Source organism: Terrapene carolina, unplaced genomic scaffold (assembly GCF_002925995.2).
Source record: "Terrapene carolina triunguis isolate 2854851 unplaced genomic scaffold, T_m_triunguis-2.0 Scaffold233, whole genome shotgun sequence".
In the NCBI taxonomy this organism is placed as follows: Eukaryota; Metazoa; Chordata; order Testudines; family Emydidae; genus Terrapene; species Terrapene triunguis.
The window spans coordinates 6,219,917-6,247,107 of NW_020664584.1; the positions used below are offsets into that span (position 1 = coordinate 6,219,917).

At 47.2% G+C, this 27,191-nt stretch overlaps 1 protein-coding gene across 3 annotated transcripts in view; it reads left to right on the forward strand.

The window, feature by feature from the left end:
* Positions 1 to 27,191, forward strand: part of GGT7 (gamma-glutamyltransferase 7) — a 49,197-nt gene that overhangs the window by 13,961 nt on the left and 8,045 nt on the right. For all 3 annotated transcript variants that reach the window (XM_026656808.1, XM_026656810.1, XM_026656809.1), the window contains exons 4-12: positions 4,772 to 4,889; positions 6,132 to 6,199; positions 7,367 to 7,440; positions 9,694 to 9,887; positions 16,897 to 16,984; positions 18,621 to 18,748; positions 24,057 to 24,145; positions 25,996 to 26,148; positions 26,761 to 26,878. In XM_026656808.1, coding sequence (XP_026512593.1) covers positions 4,772 to 4,889; positions 6,132 to 6,199; positions 7,367 to 7,440; positions 9,694 to 9,887; positions 16,897 to 16,984; positions 18,621 to 18,748; positions 24,057 to 24,145; positions 25,996 to 26,148; positions 26,761 to 26,878 — 1,030 coding nt within the window. The remainder of the gene's footprint in view (positions 1 to 4,771; positions 4,890 to 6,131; positions 6,200 to 7,366; positions 7,441 to 9,693; positions 9,888 to 16,896; positions 16,985 to 18,620; positions 18,749 to 24,056; positions 24,146 to 25,995; positions 26,149 to 26,760; positions 26,879 to 27,191) is intronic.

The following is a 27,191-nucleotide window of genomic DNA, read 5'->3' on the forward strand; positions in this document are numbered from 1 at the left end:
TGGTGCCTGGAGCCGGCCCTGGGAGCCTGACGAGCCCTTCACAGCCTTGAAAGCAGGGGAGAGGCTACATAGATCCTTCTCCTCTGTGTGCCTCTAGACCAGGCTGGCCATGCTCTGTCCTTGCTCTTCCTGCGCACACGGACTGCTCAAGGCTAGTGCTGATGATGGTATTAGCCTCCCCAAAGGGAGAGGGCTATGGCCTCACCCCCTCGGCCAGGGCTGGCTTTAGGAAGTGTGGGGCCCAATTCGAACATTTTTGGCGGGGCCCCGGCAGGGATGACTTAAAAAAAAAAAGAAAAAAAGGGCCTTTCATTTCTTAGCAACTGGTTCCCTATAAAAAGTTCTGATTTAAGGGATGTGCCACAGTATGTATTTTTTTGTACCAATAGGGTTACCATACGTCCGTATTTTTCCGGGAGGAATTTTTAAATTTTAAAAACTCCTCCCGGACAGCGATTTAAGAACCAAAAAGCCTGACATGTCCGGGAAAATATGGATGGTTGTTAACCCTACCTAAAGTTCTTTTTTAAAAAGATGGGCCTGAACTAGAAATGAGCTCCGTTTCACGTGTGTGGGTCCCCACCACTCCCTGGGGGTGTGCTAGGGTGACCAGATGTCCCAATTTTATAGGGACAGTCCCGATTTTGGGGTCTTTTTCTTATATAGGATCCTATTACCCTCACCCCGTCCCGATTTTTTCACACTTGCTGTCTGGTCACCCTAGTGGTGTGCACATGTGTGGGTCCCAGCTGCTCCCTGCCCCCCTCATTGAAGTAGGTGTGCAGGGTTACTGCCCTGGGAACTGCAGGGCACCAGTGGACATGGGGCTGGCTGGAGGCAGGGCAAGGGGTGCAGGGCTGGCTGAACACAGGGGTGTGTGGGGTGGGCTGGCTGGCTTCAGGCAGGGTTGCAGGGGTGTGTGGCAGGGGTTGGCAGGGCTGGAGACAGAGGAGTGCGGGACTGGCTGGCTTCAGGCAGGGGGGTGCGGCAGGGGTTGGCTGGAGACAGGGCAGAGGGTGCTGGGCTGGCTACAGGCAGGGCAGGAGGTGCGGGGCTGGTGTGGGCAGGGCAGGGGGTGTGGGGCTGGCTGGCTTCGGGCAGGGCTGCAGGGGGGTGCGGCAGGGGTTGGCTGGAGACAGGGCTGGGGGTGTGGCAGGGGCTGGCTGTGGGCAGGGGGAACGGGGCGGGCAGCGGCAGGGCAGGGGGAGCGGGGCTGGTGCAGGCAGGGCAGGGGGAGCAGGGCTGGCTGGAGACGGGCTGGTGCGGGCAGGGCAGGGGATGCGGGGCTGGCTGGAGGCAGGGGCTGGCTGCGGGCAGGGCAGGGGGTGCGGGGCTGGTGCGGGCAGAGGGTGCGGGTACAGCCCACCCTGTACGGTAAGTGCCCCCTCCTCCTCCTCCCTCCCCCACCGGGATAGCAGCAGCAGCCCGGGGCTCGGGGGCTATTTAAAGGGCCCGGGGCACCCCTGCTTCCACTGCCCCGGCCCTTTAAATAGCTGCGGGATCCCTGGAGAAGCGGCTATTTAAAGGGCCAGGGCAGTAGAAGCAACGGGAGCCCTGGACTTTTTAAATAGCCCCCAGAGCCCCGCAGCCCTACACCAGGGCTCCAGCAGTGGGGCTCTGGTGGCAATTTAAAGGACCTGGGGCTCCAGCCCCTGCTGGGAGCCCAACGCCCTTTAAATTGCCCTCTGGGGAAGCCGGGCCACCCGGGAACAGCACACCGGCTCTTGCCGGTACGCCGTACCGGGGCTTGGGCGCGGGGCCCTCTTAGGGGCTGGGCCCGATTCAGGGGAATCGGTTGAATTGGCCTAAAGTCGTCCCTGCCCTCTGCAGCAGCCAGCAGAGCCGGGGGAGTGTGGGGAGAGTTTTTGGGAGCCAGTCTGACACATGCTGCCCTGAGTCATGCATGCTGCTTCTAGGCTCTTCTGCTGCGGAGGTTTGCCATTGCACCACCCCCAACACAGTTGCAATTGAGTCCTTATTCTAAACTATCATGGTGGTGGGGAGGCAAGGGTGGCTACCAAATCATTGTGACAGTGGTAGACCAGTTCCTTTCTCCCATCCTTCTGGCTGCTTTGCATTGCTAAGGTGGGCCAGTGGCAGGAGAGAGGCATGGCTGGAGTGTGCTGCACTCTGATGATCCAGGACCAGTCGAAGGGTCCCCAGAAGGCAATTCCAGCAAGCACAAGCTAGAGTAGCCCTGAGTCTGTTCTAGCATGTGTAGGGGTGGATCTGGCCCCCAGGATCGGGAGAGATTAAAAGGGGGTGGAATGCTCCCTATTCCCCCGCCCCAGGTAGACTGAGTGGATCTGTCCTGGTGTTTTTGGAGAACTGAATAAGATTTGTTACACCTGTAAATCTTGGCCCTGTTACAACAGCAGCAGCAGCATGTTCCTATATGGGGGTTCCCTCAACTCCTGGTGGGACAAAGTGAATGTAAGGAGATCTAATCTGGAGGAATGTGCAGAGTGAGGGGGCGGGAGGAAAGTGCCAACTGCACCATCTTGGATTCCATGTGACCTCCCCACCCCCGAGTCTAGCCTACTGCCTGGAGCTGCTGCCTCCCTTCGGTGTTAGTTTCGAAAGACGTTATGCAAGTGAGACTTGAACCCTCTGCTCGCCAGGACACCAGGAAGTCTCAGGGAATGTTACATAAATGCTGTCACCTGATAATGTCTCATCAGCTCGGGTTTGAGAATCTTTTGTTGTAAGTTGAAACCCTGGTTTGATCCCAAAGCCTGTTACTAAATCTCTGTTTAGGATTAAAAAACAAAACCAAAACAAACCACAAATGGATGGACTAGTTGGGAATGGATTTAGGAAATATGCAATTTACCCAAGAGTCCTAAGGCACGGAGTTCCTGTGTTCTAATTGGGGATTAAAGCATCAAGTGAACAACTACATTTTAAATCAACATGCACAAATAATTAGCTGTTGGAACAATGTACCACGGAATGTGGATTCTCCATCACTTGCAGTCTTTGAATCAAAATTAGTTGCCCTTCTAAAATATGCACTAGTCCAACCACAAGCTTTAGGGATTGATGCAGGAATCACTTGGTGAAATCCATGGTCTGTGTTAGGAGGAAGTCAGACTAGGCTGGCCTTGAATCTATGAGCAATAGTCAACAATAATGAATAATCTCACTTTCAAAAAAAAAAAAGCTTCAACATTTTTGATTCTGAAGGTGTTTTTAGTTTGAACGCTGCTGCTCCCGTGTTCATCACCTTCCTCTCTACTGTCTCACACCTTTCTTCATGATCTCCCCCACCAGGTTTTAGTTGTTAAACTTTTAGATGTATTGTAATGGTTTCTAATGCATGGTAGATTGTGCCCATTATGATATGTGGCCCTCTGAGTACTTGGGTCACTAAATGTAAAATGACTCCTGTGATCTCAGCTGCAGCAGAACAGGCCACATTGTACACACACAAGCATGATTTCCTAGGATGCCATAAGCCCATTCTTGATCTAAATGTTTATTCTGGAGCCCGAGTGTGGTAGAAATTATAAATAAGTCATTTCTCGGATGAAACTGATTTCTTTTGGGTCATATAAACAGTTAGGACACAGAGAGCTGCTATATTAGTGTAAAGGGAAGGTTGTATTGAAGGAACCTGGTAAAATCCATAACTGAACAAGTTCCTGTAATAACTCCATTGGAAAGTGGAGTTGCATTGTTGTTTGTATAGCCATAGAAGTCAAAAGGGGGCCCCATTGTGCTAGGATGTATGCACAGGAGAGACAGTCCCAGCCCCAAAAAGCTTACAATCTAAACAGAGAAGACAGGCAAAGAATGGGAGAAAGAAAGTGCTGTCCTATCTGTTTTATAGAGGGGGAACTGAGACACAGATCTGGGGTCTTAGCCAAGATCGCACAGGAAGTCTGTGACAGAGCTGGGAAGTGAACTGTGGTCTCGTGAATCCCAGTCCAGGCCTTCACAGCAAACCCTGCTTTTCCCTGTGGGCATCTGCCAAGGACATTGGGATTTTCCCTGTTCTGTAAATTATTAAGAGTGATGACTAACTGTATTTTGTGTGTGTTGTGCAGAGCTGATAATAGTGATGCTTAACAAACGACCAGTCATCATCGGAGTTAATAAGGATTCCAGAACAAGTTAGAAATAGGCTCATGCAGCAGCTTTTAGATCTGGATTTTGTACACCCCCATGTCTGAGCTGATGTGTTTGGAGCCAGTACTTTGCTCTGGCCCACTCTAAAAATAGGGCCATTTTCAAAATGTGGGCCTTGCTTTAGATTTCAAATACACCCCCGCTCCAGGGTTTTGGCTTGTGCTCACCTGTAGATCAAATGTACTCCGCTTACAAATCCCAGATCAGAGATTGGGATCTGAAACGCAGACTGGGCTCTTTCCACCTCTTATATCACCACCGGTGATAAAGATTCTGTCATTGGCATCAGCTAACAGGTTAGGTGAAGTTGCACAAAACTGAACAGCCTCCAAGTCACTCTCCCCTGGCTGTGATGGCTCTGCCTGCCTGCCAGGAGTAAATGCTTGTGTGCGCCCATGAAGTCAGCAGATAGGACCCAACATGCAGGGAGCAGAACAGTTCAACAGCTGAGGAAGAGGATGCCATTTGTACAAGCTCAGTGGCACTGAACCCCAGATCCCTCTGCTCCCCCCCCCATGTCCCTGCAGAGGGGATTTGGTGGCAGGGGTGGGGTACAGGCTCACAGCTGCATTAGTAAGTGCTCGGGGACTCCAGTGGACAGCAAGGAGCTCTGTATGCCCAATGTGCTCTTCCTTTGCAGGGGGGGAGTGATGCTGGTCCACGATATCCGGAAGAACGAGAGTCAGGTGATTGACTTCCGAGAGACAGCCCCTTTTGGGATCCAGGAGGAAGGCCTTCGGAAGGCCTGGGAGCTGAAGGTGGGCTGGAGAACCTTTATATTTTCTTTTCGTGGGGCTTTCTTGCTAACGTTCCCATGTCTTCTTCCAGTCCCCACTAACCCCGATTCCCGGCAATAATGTATGTGCAGCGAGTGGTGGGATGCCTGTTACTCAGAGGGAAATTTAGCCTGGGTGAAAGGTGCTGGCGTATCAAATCCCCTCTTCACAGAACAGGTACAAACACAGGTCAAGCATCCTCACCCCCACATCGCTCCTCAGTCCGACTCTGGAGCCATTCGTTCCAGGGCTGAGAGGGGAGTTCGGTCTCCATGTCCCACTCTCCTGAGCCTGCCAACAGCAGGGGAGGGTTTCTCAGTTCTGATGGTGGTTTTTGTAACTGACTACGAGGAGCTCTAGGTTTTTGTCCACTAGGAGCTGAACGGAGACTCACCCACTTGTTCTTCAGAGGCCACAGAACACTTACGTGATGACGACCGTCTTTCCATTATTGAGCCAGCCCAGATTAGCCCTGGTGGCCTAGAGGGGAAATGTTTCATGTGCAATGTAGAAATCCCTTGAGCCAGCAAGTCTGACTGGAAATGAGTAAACTGAGTCATGCTTGGGGATAAGGGAAATTAAGTAAGAACAGTCTACTTCAGAGAGTGAGATACCAAGGAGATAGGAGCCTGAGGCTATGTCTACATGGCAAAAACCCAGGTAGTAGCGAGTCTCAGAGCCTGGATCTACAGATTTGGGCTCACACTATGGAGTTGAAAATAGCCATGTAGACAAATGGGTCTGGGCTCTGAAGCCCAGGGAGGGGGTTGGGTTTCAGAGCCTGAGCATGAATGTCTGCATGGCTATTTTTAGCACCATAGCGTAAGCATTGCGAGCCAGAGGCTGTAGACCCAGGCTCTGTGACTCACTGCTGCGCGATTAATTTTTTTTGGCCTTGTAGACATACTTTTAGAAATATCCAAAATGTTAGACAGATAAATAGCAAAGGCTGCATGTCACGGGACTGAGTTCATCCCATTGGCTTCATTGGGGTTATATCAGGAATGAATTTGCCCCACTTTCTTCCCAAAGGCTTTTACTCCTTAACTGTGTTGTCACCAACCCTTGTATCTAAATTTCTGGCATCTGTAGCGTCTTTCACTTCGTATGGAAAATATGCTAAGACCCTTTTGTATGATGAGCGATGGCCTCTGCTTTATGGTAATCGGAGACGGTGTCCTTAGGGCGACTTGACTCTTCCTTTCTGTGCTTTCTTTTGTCCAGCCGGGTCTCCTGGTGGGGGTGCCAGGCATGATACAAGGAATGCACAAGGCACATCAGTCACATGGAAGGTAAGAATATTTCATATGGTTTAGCTCTGCACAGAATGCACTCTACTGAAAGGTATTGCAGGATAAAACACCTACTTATTCCAATTCGTCAGCTGCTCACGCTGTAATCTCTGGTCAGAGGCAGATTCAGCTCTAGTGTGGGTTCCATGGCCATAGGATCTTGCTGTTGGCAGGGCCCTGTAAGCTCTGTCCCCCCAGCTCACCCTGCAACAGGACTCTCTTGATATTCTTGGATAAGCTACTGATTCACTTTCCCTTGGGACATGTTGTTTTCCAGGTCTCTCCCTTTGAAGTGCAGCACTTTTATACCACTTTTTGTCCCTAATGCACTTTACAAACACTGGCTGGGGTTTTCAGAATTTCACAAATGCAATCACAGGACTGATTTGCATGTGCAGTTATCACAGATGTGCCTGCAGTCACATGTCTATGGCCCAGTTTTCAGATGACCTGAGCACTTCAACTCTCATTGACTTCAGTGGCAGCTAAGGGCACTTGAGCCCTGTGAAAACCAGACCCCCACAAACTTAGATAAAAATCTAATTAACTAATAGAACAGATTGATTTTGTTCCCCCCCCCCCCCCGACCACCAAAAAAAAAAAGAATGTTTGGCCAAAACAAAACATTTCATTTTGATTGAAATTTTCTGGGTTTTCGACAAAGAAATGAAAATTGAAAAGTTTGGGATCCATCCCTTTCTCGCTGCCATTTGCAGGGGGAAAATAAGCAAGGAAGTGAGTTTAAAATGAAAAAAAAAATTGTTCAAAAACTGATTTTTTTCTGGTTTTCATTTTCTCAAAAAATTCCGCAAAAATTTTCAAATGAAATTTTTTTCCTGCTTCATTCAAAAACGTTCATGGAAATATTGTTTTCTGATCAGCTCTACTCAATGAATCCTCGCACCCACCCCTGTGCAGTAGATCAATCTTATTACCTCCATTTTATAGATGGAGCATGGAGGGGAGGTGTTAAGTGACTTCCCAAGGCTACAGAGAGGGGGCAGTGTCTCAGTTCTGTTCTCTGGCTCCAACAAAGAGACTTCCAACAAAACATATCCTGACTTTACCCCTGTCCTAACCCCAGTGCTAGTCCCCTGAAGACAGCTCTGCTTTTACTGTGTTTTCATTTCAAATGCAGATTTCTCTTTGTGTTTTCTTCTTCGCCAGACTCCCATGGTCAGAACTTTTGGGCCTTGCTGCTAACATTGCCCAGGATGGATTCAATGTCACGCATGACTTGGGTGAGCACCTTAACGCAGCAAAGGGGTACTATGTGATGTATGCCAGGAAGTATTTCCTCCTGCATATGTTAAGGAAGAAGGGGACTGCATTTATGTGTTTGGAATGTGGATGGGGGTTAACTTCCTGGAATTTAATGGTCTTCAGACAGGGAAATGCACTGCATCAGGGTTAGAATCTGAACAGCAGAGAATGAAAGATCCAAAGTGGATCTTTCCTAGGTGGACTCTTTGGTTTGGGCTGATCTCTCGTTAGAAATAGCATGTTGGAAACATGGAGTCAGATCCTGCACTATTGGAGTCTCTGGGAGTTCTCCCATTGATAGTGCGGACGGATGCAGTGCAAATCCATGTATTTACCTGATCTAATCTCTCTTGTTACTGAGGCATCTCTCATCCTAATGTTCAAACACGTCTTTCCCATAATTTTCTGAGTGGACACTCCTATGCTAGCATTAGACTTTTCCTGAACTGAAGCTGGAGTCCTGATTCACTTTACACATTTCACATGTGTCTGACAAAGTGGGTATTCACCCACAAAGGCTTATGCTCCAATACGTCTGTTAGTCTAGAAGGTGCCACAGGACTCTTTGTCACTTTACACTGGCACATTCACTAGAGCATGGCCCCTCTGCTGGGGAGGTTGCAGATGGCCAGACTGTGTCAAAAAGGGTCTGTCTACACTGCAATTAGACATCCACGGCTGGCCCGTACCAGCTGGCTTGGACTTGTGGGGCTCAGACTGCGGGGCTTTTTAATTGTTGTGTAGACGTTTGGACTCAGGCTGTAGCCTGAGCTCTGGGACCTTCCCACCTCACAGAGTCCTAGTGCTCGAATGTCTTCACTGCAGTTAAACAGCCCTGCAACCAGAGCCCCATGAGTCTAAGTCAGTGAGCACGGGCCAGCTACAGGTTTTTAGCTGCAGTGTAGACATACCCAAAGAAAGCTGACCTGCTGGAATGGAGCATGATTAGGGGTATGGAACAGCTTCGGTCTGAGGAGAGATTAAAAAGACTGAGACTTTTCAGCTTGGAAAAGAGATGATGAAGGGGGGATATGCTAGAGGTCTATACAATCTTGACTGGTGTGAAGAAAGTGAATAAGGAAGTGTTATTTACTCCTTCACATAACCCAAGAACTAGGGGTCACCCAATGAAATTAATAGGCAGCAGGTTTAAAACAAACTGAAGGAAATACTTCTTCACACAACGCACAGTCAACCTGTGGAACTCATTGACAGGGGATGTTGTGAAGGCCAAAACTGTAACTGGGTTCAAAAAAGAATTAGACAAGTTCATGGAGGATAGGTCCACCAATGGCTATTGGCCAGGATGGGCGGAGATTCAGCCCCATGCTCTGACGTGTTGCTAGCCTCTGTTTGCCAGAAGCTGGGAGTGGATGACGGGATGGATCACTCCATGATTACCTGTTCTGTTCATTCCCTTCTGAAGCATCTGGCATTGGCCACTGGCAGAAGACAGGATACTGGGCTAGATGGACCATTGTTGGTCTGACCCAGTATGGCCGTTCTTATGAGCATTGGTAGCAGGCAGGGACTGCGCTTATACTGGGCATTCCTATGCTGCCTCTAGCAGTGGAGTTCTTAGTGGATGGAGGTCAAGGTGCAACAGGCCAGGCTGGGAGAGGAAGAAGCAATTTAGACCTCCTAGTGCCAGCCACAGTGCCTGTGGATCTACTGGTCCAACTCCAGGCAGGGGACTTGCACACTTACGCTTGCCTTTATGTTCCTGCATCAAACACTCTCCATACACAATGTGGGAAAGTGCACTATGTGCACTCAAGCGTGCACAACAAATGCAGACCAATGTGTCTTTCCCAAGGACACACAGCAAATCTGTGGCCGATCCAGCAATACAATCCTGACCCCTAATCCAAATCTCATGCTATAGCCACAAGACAACCCATCTCCTACTGTTGACTGGTCACATGATGATCCTATTGCCCTCATGATCCATGACTATCTGTCACTTTTCAAAGAGGGCAATGGATGGGAATCCCTCTCACGTTCTCTCTCTCTCTCTCTCTCTCTCACACACACACACACACTCACACACACACTCACACACACACACACACACACACACACACACCGCTCTCTTAACAAACCAGAGAGCAGAACTATACAGGTTGCAGATGCATCATTGGCGGCCATCTTCTTCAGCTGGTCTCTGGGGGTGATCTGAATGTCCTAGGTGGTCTCTTCCTGTAATACCGCTGTTACCTTTCTTCCTACAGCCAGAGCTATCACTGAACTGAAGGAGCTGAACTACTCTGACAAATTCAGAGAGACTTTCCTTCCAGACGGCCAGCCTTTGTTGCCTGGAATGTTTGTGAGGCGACTCGATCTAGCCACCATTTTGGATCTCGTTGGCTCAGAAGGGGTCTCGGCCTTCTATGATGGAAACCTAACCCAGGAGATCATTTCTGAGGTGAGCTATGTCTGTACTTATCTGCACATGGATTATTGCAACCTAGCACCGATAATGGTGCCACCTAGCTGTTCCTTGTTTTAAATGTGGACGCACACATCCTGAGGGTGAGCAGTAGCCAGTTTTGACTTGAGTGATTAAAAATAAAAATTTGGCGCTCAGTTTTTCTCCCACCTCTATGTAACTCCATTGACTTCAGTGGAGTTAATCCGACTTAAACCAGGTTAAGTGACGAATGAAGCAGCACTATCACCTATGAAACTGAAATCTACTCTTTCCTCTATCAAAATGTCCCAGAGAAATTACAGAAATGATCTAATTCTCTTAAATTCGATAGATTTTTACAGTCCTGTCTGGAGAACCCCATTTGTTTAATCCCTATTAAACTAGTCTGTAAGGATTGAATGGTTAAAGTTTTGGAGGAAATTTAGGTCCTAGGAAAAGTGCTGGAAGGCCTTAGAGAACAGTCCTCCATTTGGCCACCAAATGAGGCTAATAACTGGCCACCAAATGAGGCTACTAACTCTTTGCACACCAAAAAGCTATCAGATGGTAATGATTTTCAGTCAGTAACAGCTTTGGGGTATTTGAACTGGGGACCTTGAGGTGAAAGTCCTCACCCATGAAGACCCCGTTCCCTGAACCTTTTCAAAGCATCTGAATCAGAGTCACAACCATAGTTAATGTAGCCAAATTTTCCCTAGTGAACAATGATGTGGTTTTGTGTAAGTTGCTGTTCAGAGAGGTGCCAGTGCTACCCAGCCTTTGCCCACACTCACAATTCATTACTCAGCTGCTCTGCTTTAGTTTTGATATGTTAGTAACTTCTATAGACAGGAGATTCCTGCAGTCCTATAAATACAGGCTTGATTTATAAAGGAGCGAGCATTATCTTTTGGTTAGAACACTGAACTATGAGTCAGGAATTCTGGGTTTTCTCCTGGGCTTGCCATTGCCTCACTGTGTGACCCTGCGCAAGTCACTTAGGCACCAACTTTCAAAAGTGGCCTCTAATTTTAGGTGCCTAACTTTATTTTTATATAGGGCCTGAGCTGCCGAGGACACCTGCATCCCCAGCTGAGATCAGTGGGATGTACAAATGCTTAGCACCTCTGGAAATCAGGCCAGAGGGTCTAACGTTGGACAACCAAAATTAGGGGGCTCTTTTGAAAATATGGGGCTTAATCGCTCAGTGCCTCAGTTTCTCCATCTGTAAAAGGGAGTTGGTAATCAGGGCTGTTGTGATGCTTAACTAATGCTTTTAAAATGCTTTGGGATTCTCAATGAACGGCACTAGGGAAGCAGCATGTATTATTTTTTGCCATGCTGATACATAAACAACAGGTCATGATAGCCTGTGCTCAATGACTCATTCAGCTATTAAGTCACCATCTTGGACTGCTCTGAGCTGCGTTCTACTTGCTGTAATGAGGCTACCATGTTCAGAAAGTTCTCCATTGCCCCCTCTGGTTCGGCAGTGCCACAGGGGGAAGGGAGGTCTGAAGAAAAGGAACAAAGATGAAAAGTTCCAGTTTCTAAGTGACTGCATGTTTAAAATTGCTGCACTTCAGTGCTAACTTACACCACATATTATGGGATTGCCCTGTGATCCGTCTTTTCTGGACTGAGGTAAATAGTGAAATTTCTTTCTCTCCACCCTAGTGGAAATGCAGGCTGGCCACACCATGCTAGGCCTAACCAATCCATCTTGGAACCTCAAATCCTTGCGAAAAAATGTGGGCTGCATAGAGCTCTGATCAGAGCCAAATGTTTAACTCTACCTGGTGGCAGTCCTAAGTGCACCCAACTGTCGCAGAATGGTACTCTGACTTGGGGAGCCTGGCGGCAATGGAACCAATAACGGTTTGCAGTAGACACAAGCAAGATAAGTGTATGGATGTATGGTCCCCATTTCTGGAAGTATCAGAATAATCATTTAAATTGCTCATTAGTAGGGCTCCGTGTCTGTCACGGATGTCGCGGAAGTCACGGATTCCGTGACTTTCTGCAACCTCCGTGACTTCTGCAGCAGCCAGTGTGGCTGACCCCAGGGTCACCCAAGCAGCTGGTTCTGGGGCCAGGTACACTGGCTGCTGCTTGGACGGCCCTGGGCAGCTGGCCCCAGGGACCACCCGAGCAGTGGCTGGTGCAGCTGGCCGTGGGGACCATCCTAGCAGCAGCCCCCTGGGGTGTGCCTCCCACAGCAGCACCCCCCCTGGGGCACCCCCTGCAGTAGCGCCCCCCAGGGCGCCCCCAGGTAGCAGCCCCCCCCCACCAAGATTTAGTCAGGGGTATAGTATAAGTCATTGATAGGTCACAGCTGTGAATTTTTGTTTATTGCCCGTGACCTGTCCATGACTTTTACTAAAAATACCTATGACTAAATCGTAGCCGTACCCATCAGGCAACCTTGTGTTTTGTAGTGCTCCCTGAGATCATAGTCCCCTCCCATCTTTCCAATGTATCCCCTTCCTCTCTCCCCTTTCCCCCTCTCCTCTCTGTCCTATCATTCCTCTCCTACCTTCTTTTACTTAGTTTTCGGGCTTTTCTTAGGTCTTTTTCTTCCTCTTCCTTTTCCCGAAAAGGAATAATTCTGGCGATTAGCATATGATCTTTCTTTACAAAGAACGCCAAACTGGGGCTGAATTGCAAAATGACCATTGTTTCACAATATAGGCAAATCTCTTTAACTCGTCAAAGATTATTTGTTATATTTTACTCTTTGCCTTTAGTAATGAAGATGTTTGATCTTACCTATCTTGTTTTAAATTCGGATACTGACTTTTTACTCCAGATTAGATACCTTTCTTCTCTTTGCTATTTTTGTTATCTTGGTCATCTGTGTTAAAATAAGCACCAAAGAATAAATTGCATGCACACACAAGCTGCACTTCCAGATTTCACTGGAGAGTGGTGATCCCTGCCATATGACCCTGAAAGTTATTCCCTTCCCAGGGTTACGTTCATTTTGCAAGTGCTCCCAAAATGCCATGGCCTGAGTGTGAAAAGCTGCTGTTTGTAGAGTAATGACACAGAACTTGCAACAAGTTCTTGGGCCTTTCTCCATATCTCCAAGAAGGGGGAACAGCTCACATCTCTATGCTGTGCTAATCCCTGTTTCGTTACCCACCCTCCCCCCAACCCTCTGCTGCTGCAGAATTGCAAAGAAGTGGCTGCCAGGCAAAGCGAGGGTGCTCTGTAAACAGGAGTAAAGCAAAGGATTGGGAGCACAAAAAAATATGCCTGGCAATGGAGTTAAGCTCCTGATTAAAGCCTACTCTGCACAGAAGAGCAAAGTACTGAGCTCACAGATAAGCTTCAAGTGGTTTGTTGTTCTGATTGAACAAACGACATTTAAGATGTGCCATTGGGTAAGTCTGCAAGACACCGGATCCCTTTTTTCCCTCCTAATGCAGAAAGGCACAGGTGGGAAGAGTGTTGTTCTGGGAATTTGATATGACCTCAGTTTGTTTGTTAGATGCCTGCTCCCCTTTGCATATCATTCATACTCCTTTTGCCTGGTTAGCAGCTGCTGTACTCCGTTTTATGCTGGTGTGACTCCACTGGGCTAGATCCTCAGGTGGTGCAAGTCAGTGGCCAAATGATTTCAGTGGCACTACTGGAGTGTAACGCAGTTGAATTAGGGCCTTTATCTTTGAGGATGTATCTATTGCTTGGTGCAGGGAGTGGGGATTAAAACTATGGACCACATTTTCAAAGGGGCAAGCGCAGGTGGGAATTTGCACACCAGATGAGATGATGCTTACGCATGCTGCGCTGCATGTGAGTGCAAACCCTGACTTGCACGTGCCCGTCAGGCTGTTTGTGCCCCAGATGAACATGCCCCGCATGGAAAAGCATTAACTCTCCTGCTCCTGTGCTTCATCTGTTAATGGTTCCACCTGAGACGGTATCCTCTCGCTACGTTGAGTGGTTCATTATGAAAAACCAGAGCCCAGAACTGCAGAGTCTGCTTAGTCTGATTTTTGGGGTGGAAAACCAAAGCACGAGCTAGAGCAGCCATGGGCCTGGTCTCGTACCGCATCAGACACTGGTGTCACTCCATTGACTTTAGTGGATTTACTCTCATTTATACGGACGTAAGTGCAGGGAGCCAGGCCTGTGTGTGTTCGGTTGTAAGAGTCCGAGGGTTTTGTGAGTACACAGACTCAGCTCTGACCTTCTGTAAAACACCGGCCATGGAATTTCACACAATCACTCCTGGAGTGAAGGGAGCTGCCCCTCCCTTCCCTGTCAGTAAGCCCCCTTGAGCCCAATAATTTGTACTTGAACTAGAGCATATCTTCCAGAAAGGCATCTGGTCTTGAGTCAAAGATGCCAAGTGATGGAGCATCCACCACATCTCTTGCCTTTCTGGCTTTTTGTACTGACTGTGATGGGTTTCGCCAGGGTACAACCTGGAACTGAGGTACTGCGGAACCCTCTGGCATTCCAGCCTGGGCTCCCTTACTCACTGTGATGCTGTGACAAGCTGCAGACTGCTCCCGGTCCTGCATTTACACAAACCTTTACACAGGCAGGGACACACCCAACTGCAGTTATATGAAGGCTTCTCTCCCAGCTCCACAGCCTGGGACCCAGGAGCGCAGCTAGGCGGGGAGCAGGGGGAGCGGCCGCTCCCACTGAGCAGAAAAGTGGCACTTTTTAAATTTTTACTCACCTGGTGGCGCTCCGGGTCTTCGCCAGCGCTTTTACTCACTCAGTGGCACTCCAGGCGGCGCTCTGGATCTTCAGCGGCACTTTGGTGGCTGGTCCTTCAGCCGCTCCAGGTCTTCGGCAGCACTTCAGCGGCGAGTCAGTCGGGGTTTTTCTTTTTCGTTTTTCTTTTTTCTTTGCGGCGCCTTTTTTTTAATGTGTTCACTCCCCTTGCTGCTAAAACCTGGCCTCGCCACTGCTGGGACCCTAGAGCTGAACCATCTTGCCCTGGTCAAAAGCCTGACCAGTATAAGTTTATTACCCAGTCCACCCCTCCCTCAAAGTGGAGAGGACAAAGCACCAGTTTTTGTTCCTGAACAGATTCCCTCAAGCACTTCAAGCAAATCACACTGCTGTAGGTAAAAATATAAAACACATTTATTAACTACAGAAAGATAGATTTGAAGTTATTATAAGTAGTGAGCATACAGATCAAAGCAGATTACCTAAGAAATAAACAAAAATGTGATCTAAGCTTTATAAACTAGATAGGATTTGAATCAAGCAGTGTCTCACCCTGTTAGCCGTATAAACAGATTATAGCTTTTGTATACACAGACAGGAATTCTTCTGTCCTGCCTGGGACTCTTATTCTCGCAATTCAGTCTTTGTTCCTCAGGTGTTTTCAGGTGTTGTGTTGTAGGGCGAGTGAGGCCAAGTGATGATGTCACTTCCCCCTTTTATATCTTTTTCCAGCTTGCTGGAAAGATCTTTTGCTGGGACATGAGTCAAACAGTCTCCATTTGGGTACGTGCTATCTCTGAGAGGTTTCCATTCTATACAGTTCCTGGGGTAATCCTTGTAAGTGTTTGATTCTCTTCAAGGGGCCATTAACATTGTTTGGCCTTTTTATTGTTGTACCTGAAAGTCTGCTTGTGGGTGTTCCCAACCTCACAACATGTTTCAGTGGCACATACAGAGCCAAACGTCATAACTTCCTATACAGTGATAGCATATACAACTTAACAGGATGTTAATGTTCAACAGATTGAAACTTTTAAAATGAGGCGTACTGTGTACAAAACATATAATAATTATACTACCATGGTGACTATGGGGCACAGAGTGTCACACTGACATGGCCTCCATGGCAGTATTATCTGTGCACCTCACAATATTTAATCCATTTAGCCTCACACCACGCCAGGGAGGTAGGGCAGTGCTATTATCTCAATTTTACATATGTGGGATTGAAGCTCAGAGAAGCTAAGTGACTTGCCCCGGGTCACACAAGAAGTCTGTGGCAGAGCAGGGAATTGAATCCAAGTTTCCCAAGTCCTAGTGCCTTAACCACTGGACCAGCCTTCCTCTCCTTGGCAATCTGTTCCGATCACCTTCACTGTTTAAAAAAATTGCATTTTCTTCCCAGAACCAAAACCCCACATCCAGACACTTCTGAGCAGAACCAGAGCTGAACATTTCAGGTCACGCCTGTCTCTGCAGTAGTTCTGAGGCATAATTAATTAATATTTGTCAAGCATTTTGAGATCCTCAGATGAAAAGCACTAGAGAAGAGCCAAGTATCCTCATTATAATAATGATTACTGCAGAGGTATCTAATGGGCTCCAGGGCTGAGATGCAGGCCTCATTACTCCATGGGATAGCTTTGGCCAAGTGATATGTGCAGCAAGCAGTCTGTAGGAGGAGTTAAAAATAAAAGGAGCCAGATGTCCCTCTTTCACTGGCATTGCTATAGAGGAGAGGAGACTGAGAAATAAACAGGAACAGAACCAAGGATGAAAGGAGAGAGAACTCTCTTATGCTGCAAGGAACCTAGGGGAAAGGTCTCTTTTGAAGAATGAGCAAGTAAAGTGCATACTCCGGAAAATGTGAGGAGGAAGACTAAAGGCAATGGGCCAGATACATCTCTTGGGTCACCCCACAGAAGTCTGCAGAGCTGTAGCAGTGCCTGTCACCCCATCATGCCATGGAGGGAGATGCAGAGCTGTTTCATAGTGTCCATCACCTGGGCATGCTATAGGGGCTGGGCTACAGGACTTCTCAATGTATTAACACTTGGGTGTAGGGGGAGGGATCAAAAGCAGTTTTTAGTCATAAAGGATGGGATTTTTCAAAGGAAACCTAAGGCAGTTAGGCACTCAGATTCCATTGAAATTCAATGGGCTCCTAACTCTCTTAGGCTCTGAACACCACAGCCAAAAATCATAATAAGAGGTGAACTGGTGTTTAACCAGAGTCAGAATACAATGTTGTTTACTGGGGTGGCAGGCTGACTGCAATAACTCACTGACACAGCTGCTTTGATATGCTCTGCCTTGTCCTTTTGTTCAGGTCCATAACTATGGAGGAGTCCTGTTAGAAGAAGACTTCATTAACTACAATGCTGTAGTGGAGGATCCAGTCCACACGGTGTATCAAGGTAAAGTGTCCTGACAGCCCTGCCTCTCCGGTGCACAGGCTGCTACATCCTATGGCATGTGATAGCATCAGTTAGCAACTGTAAATCTGAACTGCCCCCCCAAAGCCAGGGGAGAAATGAGTGTGAGGCAGCAAAGCCACTAAGCTGAAACCCTCGTCAAAGTACTGGCTTGTGTCCGCAGGGTACAGATCCGCCTAGGTCATTAAGACTGTCCCAGTCACCTTCCTGCTGCAAACTAGTGACTGTGATGATCAGTAAGTTAAGAATGCTTCCAGCATTTGACACAGGTTCATGTTTTCCTTGACAGAATAAGCCTGTATACTCTGATCCTCACTTGTGAGATATTGGCAAGCCCTCAGATAGCTTTGGGACTTGTGAAATCAAGTGTTGACATTTTGATGTAACGTCATCACACAGAGCCACAACTTGACCACATGTTGATGCCATATTGTATCCTGATGTAAGCCAGGCCATGTCATAGCCCAGGAGTTTTGTACAGCTTGCAAATGGCCCTTAAAGGTGGCCTGCAAAGGGGAAAAACACGGGGTTATGCCCTTTTGAGCCTTTTTATGGTGGATAGAGAAGGCCTGAAGAGTAATTTTTTTTCCTGGTTTTTCTTTTATCGTAAACATAACAGAACTGTGAAATCTGGTCATTCTGTTTTGCTGGAGGTCTTTCTTGGAGGAGCCTTAACTTCCTCATCCTTTAATTGCATTGGAAAGGTGTTGAATCTTTAACAAATGACCCTTTCTTTTTTTTTCTGCTCATTCGGACATTTGAGATACAGGTTTCTTTACGAAAACAAGCAAAAGGTAAAGGGCCAGATTCTCAGCCAGTGTAGATCAGTGCATCTTCACTGCAGTCTGTGGGGTTACATTGGTTTGCAGCAACTGGCAACCTGACTCAAAGAGTTTTAAACAAACGGAATAGAAATTCCTTCCCTCACATTCAGTTGTCTCTTACTTCCTTGGACCTGTGAGGTCATAAACCTACAAGTTCACCAGTCACCCATAGAGTCTTTCACAACTCTCCACTCCCCAACATAGACAAGATTTGAATTTCTGATGTAAGAAACAAGCAGGAAAAAAGCCTTCCAGGTCTTCTTTATCCATCAAAAAGGAGAAAAATGGGCCATTATCCTATTGGAATAGGGTGGCCAAGTACCCCCTGGTGGCCAAGTAGTGACTCTGCAGCTCCCTGCCTCTCATTCTGCTAGCTCCGTTTCCTTTCTGGAACACCAGCCCCCAGGCTACCTCCCGAGGAACCCACCACCAGAGTTAGCGCCACTCCTCTGTGATTCCTCTCCCCGGGCACAACCTGCCTCAGTCGCTCCTCCTCTTCCTATCTTCTGACTGGCCTTTAGAGCTCAGGTGTAGCTCTGTCCCCTCTGTCTCAGTTGGGCTCACCTGCCCTGACAAGGGGGAGCTGGGCATAGTCTACTCACAGGGACCAGCTACCCTGTGACACCTGTCTTTTAAGAAATCTTTTTCAAATCTCCTATAATTACCTTCCCACGTTTGAAATGATTGTTTTCCTTTCCTCACAGTAAAGTGTTAAAGATAGAACAGTCCTATAAAACCTTGACAAAGCAGCTTCTAATGTGAATAGCTGTATTCCTCTCCTCTCACCTTGACAGGTCATCTTGTTCTCAGCCCTCCACCTCCACATGTGGGTCCTGCACTGATCACAGCTCTAAATATCCTGGAGGGCTTTAATATCACGAGCCAGGTAACCAGGGAAAATACCCTCCATTGGATAGCAGAGGTAAGACTGGGCTAACCACTTGGCTGAGTTTTCTGTGTTGACGTAAAAGGGCTTTATTTCCCTAAAGATTGTGCAGAGAATTTACATAGGAAACTCCCGCTGGGGTTAATGGGAAAACAGCCCGCTAAGATTTAAACCTGGACTTTGACGTTGTACCAGACATATGCAGGTACTGTAGGGTACTCCTGAATCTCTTGATTATCTGAACCCCTTTTGCTTGAACAAAACTCCTTGCAAAGGAACAGCTGTATTGCCATTTATTTCCAGTATGCAGTCATTGCCACAGCTGAGGACAGTCCTGTCTATTTCCTATTTGTTAGATCAGTGTAACAAGCCACTTAGTTATTGACTTTTAGGGGATGGCGGTGTTATAGCCTGTAGGCAGATGCTTCATGTTTGTGACTGGGATTTGGAAGTCGAGAGAAAAGCCTACTCCGTTGAATCCTTCCCAGGTTTTACAGTGAGCCCAGTGCCTGCTGGATAGGACTTTGGGAGTTTTAGTGAGCACTGTGTAGATAGATACCCCTACAGGATGGAATTCACCATCTTGCAAAGGGCCCTCCTTACTATTTAAGCCCTAGGTACCAAATTCTGCAGTTCTTGATTTAGGCTACGTCTACACTACCCGCCTGAATCGGCGGGTAGAAATCGATCTCTCGGGGATCGAATTATCGCGTCTCGTCGGGATGCGACAATCGATCCCCGAATCGACGCTTGTACTCCACCAGCGGAGGTAGGAGTAACCGCCGTTGACAGGGGAGCCGCGGAGGTCGATTTGCCGCCGTCCTCACAGCGGGGTAAGTCGGCTCCGATACGTCGAATTCAGCTACGCTATTCGCGTAGCTGAATTTGCGTATCTTAAATCGACCCCCCTCCCCTGTAGTGAGGACATAGCCATAGACTCATTAGCCCAAATTCCCAGGTTTGACCTGTATAAGTCTTGAGCACGGTCTGAAGCATTTGGCTTTTAAGCAGGGTGTAAGTGGGATTTGCATCCAAACTCAGTGCCTTGAACTGAGGAGGAAGCAGTAACCAGAGATGTAACAGGTATTTGGAGTAAAATAAGCTGATGTAAATAGACAACATTCAAAGTGCAGCTATAGTCAGAGAAGTAACTCTGTGAACATGACAGTGGATGATTTTTAAAAACCTTTTTTAAGGCTTTGCAGTTTACCTTTAAAACACAGCTATTCTGATGTTGGTGGCAATGCAAAGACATTTTGGGTCCTGATTTTTAAAGGGGCCTTAATTTGTTCCAGTGGTACCAACTCTTGCAATTTTATTGTGAGTCTAGCAATATTTGGTGTGGGTTTATTTTTCCATAAAGCCCCAGGTTCTGGAGTCACGTGATTATTTGAGACCCTCAGCTTTCATTTTTTTAAAATAAATTCTAGCCCTCATACTTGTGGAGAAAAGCCTGAAAATGTGACCCAAGTGCACCCCAAGAACACCAAACCCAGAACGCAAATAAAAAGAACCAACGTTTATTATTTTTTAAAATCTCATGGTTTTTAAGCCAATCTCCTGATTTTGGGGGCCTGAGTCATGTTTTTTGAGTGCTTCGGGTTGCCAGTACTGTTGGTCTCCCTTTTTATGCCTGCAGTTTGCCCCTGCAAATAACTGCAGGTTCGTATGCAGCCACATACACACCTAACTACCTGATCTGTGAGCGCAGGTATGTTAGTAGACGTCTACAACTCAGTGGGGTTTTTCAAATTGGGGCCTTAAAGCAAATTGCAACATTACTAAGCTGTTGGCTGAGATTCTGTGCTGCACCCACTGGAAATGCAGCACAGAAGGTGGAGGCCAGGCACAGCAGAAGGAAAAGTACCTTTAAGCAAGGCTTGCCAGCTGGGCCTTAGCTGTCCTGTGTCCTGCCTGTTCTCGGGGAGCTGGGGGAATTCTTTTCTAGGCGCCTAAGGGGCTTTTACAACCCTTGCCCTTGGCTGCTAGCTCGCACAAAGGAAAATCCCTCCCATAGTGTCTTGACTAGTGGAAAGCAGCAGTTTTCCAACAGGGAATTTTTTTTTTTATTGTACATCAGAAGATAAATTATAACTCATAAAGAGGAATTGTTTATGCACCACACATGACAAAACATAATAGACATTTGGGCTATAAATCTAAAGGATTAAGCGATGACTTGAAACTAGAATGAAAGCAACACCAACTTAAAACTGAAATCTCCCAGTAAATTTGTCTTTGTCCCCCCTGCCTGTTTGACTGAAAAGCACGTTTGTTCTTGTAACGCTGCCTTCGGCAATGGATCATAAAGCTGTCCTGATCCTAAGAAGCTGCCAATCAACCTGAGTCAAATCACAACAGTTTTGGAAGGGAACAAAATGTGCATGTACACTAGCTCTGGGCTAACACTTCTCCCTCCTTTCTTTAGTTAATTGAAACCAGCTTATCGAGCTAAACACACAGGGCTGCATTTTCAAACGTGGGTGGATAAGTTGGCTCTTGGTGGTACATCTTCTTTGCCCACGTGTGAAAGCTTGGCCCACCTGGCAAGCTTCTGTGTTCATGAAGATGCCCTGTCTCCAGGGGTGGCGGGTATAAGAGGCCAGGGGAGGCTAAGCCTCCCCAAATAGGATGCGGCGCACGTCCCTCTGGACGCCTTTGGAGCACTGCCACCGAAAGGGCGCCCGGGCCATATAACCTTGCCCGCGCTCTGCCCCGAGGCCCCGCTCCAGGTCGTCCTCTTCCCCTATGGCGCTGCCTGCATTGCTCCTCTTCCCACCCCCGCTCTGCCTCTTCCCCCAAGGCCTGTCCCCCGCCCAGCACTTGCACCTCTCCGCCCCCTCCCCCGAGGCCTCCCCCACCCGCCAAAGAGCGGTAGGCGGGGGGATCTTGGGGGAGGGACAGAGAGGTGCGAGCAGTGGGGGGGCCTTGAGGGAGAGCGTGGAGAGGCACGGGCGGGGGGACTTCGGGGGAGAAGGCTGAGTGGGAGCAGGGCCTGGGGTGGAGCGTGGGTGGAGCCTTGGGGGGAGGAGGCCAAGCTGGGGGAGGGCCTTGTTATGCAGACAAAACTACACAGGATTGTTTTGGGGGATAAGGCAAAGATGCCACATTTATTATGATAACACAATTTGATTTATGACTAATATCTATACACACACACATCCACACACACACATCAGATATTCTGCAGCTGCTGTATAGTTACCAGTCCTGAACATAGCTTGAGTTGGTGGCTTGATTTCACAGCTTGGGATCGTAGCTCGTGGCGGCTAACTGGCCAGGAACGCTGGGCACAAGGAAGGGGTGGGTCTGCCCTCCCATGTTGGCAGCAGAACGTTACCCAAAGTCTTCCATCTCACCCATCTTTTTTATAGACTTTTAGTTTGAATCCAGAGTCTATAGGTCTTGCTGTGTCACGCTGCCTCTGGATTCGGTGTGATTGATCACCCATCAATTGCAGACCTGACTTTCAGCCTCAGACCTGGCTTTGATCTTCCTTCTATTGTACCTTTGTTCTTTTCTTTTTAGGGTGGACTCTTCTTATTTTGTTAGGGCTGTTGTCTGCATCTTCAGCCGTTGGTGTTTGAACTCTATTTCATCAGGACAGGCTGGCGCTGGAGGTTGATTCCATCATCCATACATACCTCATTCACACATCTAAACTAAACTAATAAGATTACAGCAGGGTTTTGCAAAATGGAGTGAGCGTTTTAAAATGGAGTTTGAGTTACAATATGGACAAGTGTAAGGAATGACAAAGTGAACAGAAGCTACAATGTAGACAAGTATATGAATGGCAAACAGTGAGCAGAAGTTACAATGTTGAAACAGTGCAAGTTTCAGTGATTTAAGCAGCAATTGGATTGAAACTGAAACTTACAAGGGCAGCTGGCTGAATGCTATGGCTCTTAACAAGCATCTTAATTGTCAGTTAGCCAGTTATTGGGGTAACCAGTTTTATGAATTAATGTTTCATTCATAAAACTTTACTTATGAAGTTACATTAATAAAGTGAACAATTAAAAACAATTTCATTCATCAGTTCTACAGCCTCAGGGCGGAGAAGGGGGTGGGGCCATGGTCCAGGCACCAGTGGCCCCCCCACACTTCTAGGGAGCTTCCGGTGCTCATGCCCAGGCTCCCCAAATGCAGGAATCACGCACCACTCATGCATGTCTCCATCGTGCTTTTAAAATGCTGTCCCTTTAAATGTTCTGGGGTTAAAATTTTCCATTCAAGCCGTGTGGGTGACCTATAATTAGAAATAGAGGTAGCAAAAAAACCCGGAATTCCTGTTTTGTGGCAATGGGATGCTGGTGGAACTGTGCATTAAGAGCATATGCAGCTCCCTCAGGAGGAGTCTCATGGGAATCTGGCATGATTTTTAGTGTTGTGATGAATGCTCCAGAAAGTGGTAATTACCAGCTGGAAAGTAGAGGGAAGGTAATAGAACTGATGGTTGTGTTTCTTACATGGGAGTGAGGAGTACTGGTGGCACCTTAGAGACTAACAAATTTATTTGGGCATAAGCTTTCATGGGCTAAAATCCACTTCATCGGATGCATGCAGTGGAAAATACAGTAGGAAGATATATATACACAGAGAACATGAAAAAATGGGTGTTGCCATACCAACTGTAACGAGACTAATCAATTAAGGTGGGCTATTATCAGCAGGAGAAAAAAAAACTTTTGTAGTGATAATCAGGATGGCCCATTTCCAACAGTTGACAAGAAGGTGTGAGTAACAGTAGGGGAAACATTAGCACGGGGAAATAGGTTTTACTTTGTGTAATGATCCATCCACTCCCAGTCTTTATTCAAGCCTAATTTAATGGTGTCCAGTTTGCAAATTAATTCCAATTCTGCAGTTTCTCGTTGGAGACTCTGAAACCTGTTTACATGGGAGTGTGCTAGCACGTGTCAGATGAACAGATAATGTGTACGTACATTTCACCTTGGCCATCAGCTGTACAAATATTGTTGGGTATACCCCACTTTCATGTAATGCTGCCTGCAACGTAAAGCTCATGTCCCTTGGTTGTCTTGTCTGTACACTTTACTTCTGATCATTGAGGGATAGCAAGAAATCTTGGCTTCATACACCTGGCCTGTGGAAAGGCTGTCTTCATCAGCTAGATCTGCCTTTGAAGCAACAACACTTTATAATACCCGTGAAGGCTTGCTGCTCAAGATGGTGATTATTAGGCAGGGAGTTGGGGCAAAATAGAAGCTGGATCCGACATGCTGGAAGAGTAAGTGCCACTCCATCTGGACAATGGAAGGTGAGACTTCCAGGGCCACCTAAATGTTTCTCTTTGTTTCTTTCTTTGTGTTCACTTTAGACGTTAAAAATAGCACTGGACCTAGCTAACAGCTTGGGAGACCCAGTCTGTGACGCATCCATCTACCATAGTGTAGAAGACATGGTCAGGTACGTCTGAGTATGAGGAATGCTTTGGTGAATAAATGAATATGAATCATTGTAGTAATCCTGTAGTACAATGAAATCTGGTCCTTGTTCTGTGGGTCTTTATGTTTCACTGATGAAAGGCCAGTTCCCAAAGGGCCTTGAGAAGCATGAGCTGTGCTGTATTCAGGGGTGACCAATGTATCCACTTATTTCACAGCCCGTATTCACATGAGCAAAAACAAATTTGGCCCTGAAAGATTATGGGGAGTTGCAATGTGGTTTCCTAATTTAGATTCTTTCTGTAACAGGCTAAACCCTGATGTTTATCATCCACTTTTACCCCTCTAAAATCCGTTCTCCGAGGCTCAGGCGGAGGCACCTACCTCCCATCTGAGCCCATCCAGTGCCAATCAGAAGTTGTACATTAAGGACACTATCTGTGATCCCTGCTTCCCGCAACACCCAGAATGGCGCTTCCTGTCTCCCTAATGCTCTCTGCCAAATCTGGGATTGAAACATTGTCTCTTATATCTCAAAGCAGGTTTTAGCCATGATTAATGCAGTGGGGTTGGATGCACTTTGTCGATGTCTACACTTGCAGCTGCACCATGTTCAGTGCTGGTTCAGCTGCAGCGATTGCTGACCCGTATGGGCAACAGTGGGTAATTTTGCTAGTGTAGACAAGGCCTTTCTGTATAACAAGAACACAGTGAAGTAAGGTCTTATTTACACATCAGAGGAATCATGCTAAGGTCTGATTCCAGTTGGACAGACATGCTACAGCTCTTTCATGAATAGCGTCAAAGCACAGTGACACCATTAGGAGCTGTGCCTAAACCATGGTGTGTGTGGACATAATTTGATCAGGAACAAACCATGCTATACCCTACTTACAAACTCATTAAAATATGGCCTAAGGGCCCAACCCCACTACAAATATAACTGTAACCAGGATGCGATGCTTTCGTCTGACCCCTGTCAATCAAAGCCTTTCCCAATCTGCTGTGAAAGAAAGCCTATATGCTGTGCAAAGTCCTTCCTGGGGTTTGGCTTTATTAACAAAGAAATGAACAATAATACCACATACAATTAGCTCAAACCTTCTTCCCAGACCTGACTGCGCCTAGCGTTCCTCCCTCAAGGCTGCTCAGCTCACACCCTAGATTCTCTTTCTCCACAGGCCCTCCCACCTCATTTATAGCCACGAGCATAGTAATGTCTGCCTCACAGAGTTAGTAGAAGCTGAATTAAGCTATAGGAGGATCAATGCCTGCTAAGAAGGTGGGGTGTTCCAAGCTGGCAGGAGTTGCCTGATACATTTGATTACAAAAATCATAGTCGGGTAACACAGCAGCTTTTTTTCACAACACAGCTATATGTATCCATTCTTAGGATGTCCCGACAAAGACCTGAGGGAGCCGTCACCTTCCTTCCTTTTGGCAGCCTCACATTATTATTTGTATTGTGGTAGCACCCAGGAGCCCTAATCATGGACCAGGACCCCGTGGTAAAGTCATAGTGATGCTCCTTCATTCTCACTTGCCACACGTCCATTGAACCTCTCTGAACTCCAGGCAACGGGGCGGGTGCTTCAGCCTACAGTCTGACTAACGAATGGTCCAGGGCAACAACCACAGAGTTGCCTCCCCGATGCGGTAGCGGAGACGTCTCATTTCCTTCCATTTGATACGCCAGAGGAGCCCGCTTTTCTCAGTACAATTGAATAACCTCCATTCCTTCCAGGCACGTCCGACGGGCCTGTGATGAGTACTGCCCGATGGATTTATATATTAGATGTGCCCTAAAGAGGAGATGCTCTGCTTTCTAAACTCACTGCTTTTTCGCCCCCATATCCTCTCTTGTCATTGCAGTAAATCAAAGGCAGGTTTCCTGCGTCAGCTGATTAATGACTCCCAGTCCTTCCCTTCTGGTATCAATATTCCACACTTCTCCATAGAGAGCGGCCCCCCTGCTAGCCAGGTCCTTGTTATGGGACCCGATGACTACATTGTTGCAGTTGTAAGGTAAAGGATTTAGTTTTTCAGTCCCGGTGGGTTTAGAGATGGGAGAGCAGAGAAAAGAAAGTTCATTCAATGTGATGGTGAGAGGAATGACTCCGGAGATTGGTCATGACAGACCTATTCCCATCACCTAACGCTCACTGGTTCAGCCTAGATCCTTGGTAATTGCCAGCCATTGCCATCTATGGCTGTTCAATGGCCTATCTGAAATAACTTGGTGGTCTTAGTCTAGTTCCTAATGGAGAGGGGTTCACATCACAGATTTCCACCTCTACCTGCCATCCTTAGCAGAGAGTCCCAAGATGATGGGAGCATGAAGACTGAAATAGCTTCTCACCTAGAGGTGACGGCTCCAGGCCCGTTGACAGGGGTGTGTGGAAGAATCTTGCACTGCTGCTACCCATGCTGTACCTGTTCCTTAGATACACAGAGACCTTCATTCTCTGGCGTTATCAGCTGGCACCTTTCACAAACACTAAAAAAAAAAACCTATGGAAGATTCTCCACCAAGGTGGAAGGGGGAATCTGGGGTCGTGCTCTGACAGTACCAAGCCTTGGAGTGTTATATGAATTACTGGAAGGGTTTTCACAAGGGTTCTTTGTCTTCCTTTTCAGTTCCCTGAACCGTCCATTTGGAAGTGGAATAATAACACCCTCTGGAATCCTTCTAAACAGTCAGATGTTGGACTTTTCCTGGCTGAATAGTACATTGAACCACTCCTCTCCCGGCCTGGTAATGAATTCCATGAAGAGTTCTGAATTTGAACTCGTTTGGTCTTGACTCTTTTTATTCTCAAATAACTTCCTCAATAAAAAAGAGAGGCTATTTATGCAGGCTGAGCTCTCTCGCTTTCTCTTCACTTTCCATGCTATCCAGCAGAGAAATAGAATATAGACTACAGGAGGAGGTTACCTATTTGTGTGATCTGGCTACGTGAAATAGCATAGTATTGCAAGGAAATCATATAGAGTCTAGCATGGCTGCCATGTAGAAAGCACACTTCCCCCAGGCTGATCACACATTATATTGACTGGAAATAAGGATT